Source organism: Echinops telfairi, unplaced genomic scaffold (assembly GCF_000313985.2).
Source record: "Echinops telfairi isolate 266 unplaced genomic scaffold, ASM31398v2 ScPeMD7_25;HRSCAF=90, whole genome shotgun sequence".
NCBI lineage: Eukaryota > Metazoa > Chordata > Mammalia > Afrosoricida > Tenrecidae > Echinops > Echinops telfairi.
The window spans coordinates 2,931,875-2,935,729 of NW_022103922.1; the positions used below are offsets into that span (position 1 = coordinate 2,931,875).

The 3,855-nt window shown below is 63.8% G+C and overlaps 1 protein-coding gene across 1 annotated transcript in view; it reads right to left on the reverse strand.

Moving 5' to 3' along the window:
* The window catches only part of ADAMTSL2 (ADAMTS like 2), a 28,476-nt gene extending 25,996 nt beyond the window's left edge, over positions 1 to 2,480 (reverse strand). The window contains exons 1-5 of the mRNA XM_030885321.2: positions 2,388 to 2,480; positions 1,976 to 2,103; positions 1,229 to 1,304; positions 840 to 942; positions 62 to 207 (exon numbers count right to left, since the gene is read on the reverse strand). Of these exons, the coding sequence (XP_030741181.1) occupies positions 62 to 207; positions 840 to 942; positions 1,229 to 1,304; positions 1,976 to 2,103; positions 2,388 to 2,480 (546 nt within the window). The remainder of the gene's footprint in view (positions 1 to 61; positions 208 to 839; positions 943 to 1,228; positions 1,305 to 1,975; positions 2,104 to 2,387) is intronic.
* Positions 2,481 to 3,855: the final 1,375 nt, after the last annotated feature.

Genomic DNA, 3,855 nt, shown 5'->3' on the forward strand with positions numbered 1-3,855 from the left:
GGGTGGGGGGTGGGGCGCTCACGAGGGGAGCAGTGGGACGCTTGCTACACCGTTTAACAACCTCACATTTTCCAGACACGCAAACCCCTCTCAGGTCGGCCAGCTTGCAGGACGTGCCGTCCCGGGCAGGCACCAGGAGCTGCCGCTGGCCGTCCGCCGTGGTGCAGTGCAGGTCGCAGGGCTTGCTTGAAATATGTACGTAGTCGTCTGGGGGCGCCAGAGGGACTCAGTGCAGAGAAGAGGAGGGGCACCCGGCTGGCCCTCCCCCCAAGCCAGCATCCCTCAGGGGGAAACGGAGGCTGGGGAAGGTGACAGGGGCTGGCCCCGGGTCCAGGCAGGAGCCTCTGCCAGCCTGTGGGCAGGGCAGCTTCCCAGACCCTCAGGGACATCCCTCTGCAGGTAAACTGAGTCAACACCTCATCTGGGCTGCTTGGGTGGGAAAGACCACTCGCTCACCCCCTTTCCCTAAACAGGTTGTCTCCTGCCTGCTCCACCTCCTCAAGAGGGAAGAACGAGGGGAGGGGAAAGAGAGAAGGCAGGGAGTGGGAAATGGCCACAGGACACAGCCCGGCTCCCACCAGCCGGGGCCAGCCCTGTGGAGCCCCTCTGGTATGCCCAGCCTTGTCCATGCAGAGGGGCCAGGACCGAAGAGGCCGTCCTGGCAGGGGCTAGGTTGCACAGCCCCTAGGGGTGAGGACAGGCCCATGGTCCAGACTCAGGAGACCCAGGACCCTTCCTGGCTCTGAAGCAGACACACTGCTCCCCCTCTGTGCCCCTGTGCCCCCAGCTGACTGCCCTCCATCTCCCTAGTAAGGTCCCGGGGCGAGAGGCTATGGTACCGGGGTACAGGGGCTTCCACTGGTAGGTCCTTCCGTTGTACACATGGGAATTGAAGGACACGCACTGTTCCTCCCGGAAACTCCTCCCGTCAGGTGGACACTCCTGGGGAGTGAGAGACGGGGCTGGGAGGGGGCCCACACTGTGCAGGTCACACGGGAAGGGGCTGGTCTGGGGTGCCACAGTGGGCCCTCCTGCTCACCCCTCTCTTTCTTGGAAAGGAGAGGGGGCCCCGACCATCCCTCGACATGCAGACACACAAGACGCCTCCCTGGACCCCACATCTTTCAGCAGAGCCTGCTCCCGTGGTCTGCGTTCCGCACAGGCCCAGGATGGATGGTCCAGGGGCCCCCAGGCACCGCGAGAACCCCTGAGCCCAGCCTGGCCTCACCTGCGCCCGGCACAGCTGGAAACGCCTGGACGTGCCGCTGCAGGTCCTGTTGCCAGCGTCCACCACAGACTTCCTCCTGGCGGGAGGGAAGACAGGGGCTCTGAGTTCAGGGCTCCAGCCAGGGACCCTAGACAAGCCTGAGACCACTGTATTCTAGACGCTTTTCTGATTCCCGCACTGAGGGGCCTCTGGCAGGCGTCCAGTTTTCCCCTTGGGGTGAGAAGGAGGCTAACTGAAGCTGCCACCCTCTGAGTGAATAAGAGCAGGTGTGTGACTTAGAATGTCACACACACACACACACACACACACACACGAGAGAGAGAGAGAGAGAGAGAGAGAGAGAGAGAGCGAGCACACATGCACGTATCTGCCCTGGGCTTGTGCTTGGAAGGGCTCTCAGGACCTCAACTCATGCGGACACTGAGCCCCCTGCGATGATAAATGACCACCTGTCCAAGGCCACACAGCAAGATAATGGTGGAGGTCAGAGACCAGCTGGGTTTTCAATGCCTGCCTCACCAACTGCCCCTCCACACTCAGCCCTCAGATGAGCAAGCCTTGGGATGACCCCTCCAAGTGAGTGTCCCCTGGCCCTGAGCCACCAGGAGCCGCGTCCCCAAAGGAGCCAGCGGGAAGGTGGTATTACTCCGTGGAGGGCTACCTCTAACCTAAAACCTGCCCTAACGAGAGCCCCAGCCCCCTCCGGGGAGCCCCAGTCACCATGCATGCCCCCAGCGGGCCACGCACCTCTGCTGCAGGCAGTGCCGCTCCTGGGACATCACGCCGTCCCCGCAGCTGCGGGAGCACGCTGTCCACTTGGTCCACTCACCCCACCAGTAGGCTGTGGTGTCCGCTCCCCCCTCCAGGCTGTTGTCCTGGGGAGAGGCCCCATGCAGCATTAGGAGCAGGCCTGGAGCAGGCATGGGGACAGCCCGGGACACATTGCCCCTGCCCAGGCAGGCTGGTGACCTGGGGTCAGACTCCAGGCCCCTGGGGCAGGGACTCCCAGCGGTGTGGGTCACGGGCCCTCTGGATCTGGGCTGGGAGCTTGGGCAGGCTTGGGGGCCAACCTAATGTCTCTGTCCCCAGGAGGCCACACAGCCCCCACCAGAGCCAGTCCACAGGGAGTAGACCACAGCTGGCATGGACTCTGACTCACCGTGGCCCCGACATATGCTATTCCCCCGGCCACAAGTGCCACGGCCAGCAGAGACCAGGCCCAGCGAGCTTGATGCCACCGCCTACCGTCCATCCTAGGAAACAGGGCTGCTGTCATGGCCAGGTCAGGCCCCAGGCCGTCTCCTGTGACCAGGGTCCCACCAGGCCCCAGGTGATCTGGGATCGATTGGTAATGGCAGTCACGAGTTCAGCAGGTGATTGGGGATGTCTGCCATGGCTGGGGATAGGGAAAGGTGGTGTGTGTGCCAAGTTTTGGCACCTGGACCACAGGCCATGCCAGGAGCCAGGAGTGGTGAGGGGCAGGGACACAGGCATGGCTGGAGGGGGGCTGTGTGAAGAGAAAAGGAGCCCCTAGGGTGAATCCTGGTTCAGTCCCATCTCTCACCTCGATAGATGGAGCCACCCCGGACCTGTGGGCACCTCACATGCTCTGAGCTGTGGACCGACGGACCCTGCTGGCCCCGTGGGCTCTGGAGGCCCCTTCTGTGGCCTCATTTTCCCCACCTGCCCCACCTTCAGAGACCAGCAGCACGGAGGTGAGGAAGAGCCAGGTGCCTGCATCATGGCCTACCCGCCCCCATCTCCTGCAGGAAGATGGGCTGCAGAGAGGGGTCTGTGCAGGGGGCACGCTCCTCCCCCACACGCCAGCACACTCAGCAGTCCCTGTGAGGGGTCGAACCAAGGCGCGCCTTGCCCCCACCTGGGGGGCTTCACCCCTGTTCTGTGTCTCCAGCAAGGATCCTGGCCCCAGTAGCAGCCTCTGTGCCTTGGTCCAGGGCTTCTTAATATCCTGCATGCCCCAGGCCACCAAGCTAGGTGGGTACCAGAGCCCCCAAGCCCAGAGCCTGGAGAAGGGCGCCAACCTACTCAATGCCAGCAGGCATCGAAGAGAGCACCCTGACCCCCCCGACTCGACACCCACTGATTCCAGGGCAGGAAGGTGGAGAACATCCTCTCCCCCCACCCCCCCATCCAGCACCAACCCACTTTAAACTGTCCCCTCACCCAAACCTCAAAACCCCTCACCTGGCAGTGCCCCCTACCCGACAAGTTTCCATCCACATGTACCCCCACGGGCCCAGGCAACCCCCAACCGACCCCCCCAGCTAACCAGTGTCCCACCCCCTGCAGCTGAGACAGGTGCCAGGTGCAGAGACAGTGCCACGCATGTTCCTCATTAAGCTTCCAGACACTGTTGGCTTCCGGCCCGGCCGCCGCACTCAGGAGCCATCCTCCTGGGCCAGTGCACCCACCCCGCCAGCCCGACACACCGGCCCGCAGGGCTGCAGGCCCTCCGAGGCCGGCTGAGCAGACCCCTCTCCCAGTCTCCTGTTGTTACCTAACGGCTCCCCCAGGGGTGCTGGGTGTCTCTCAGCCAACCCCTCTGGGCAGTGGGCTGTCCGGTGGCTGCACCTGATGTCCGCCCTCAGGGTCTGCAACAGAAGCCA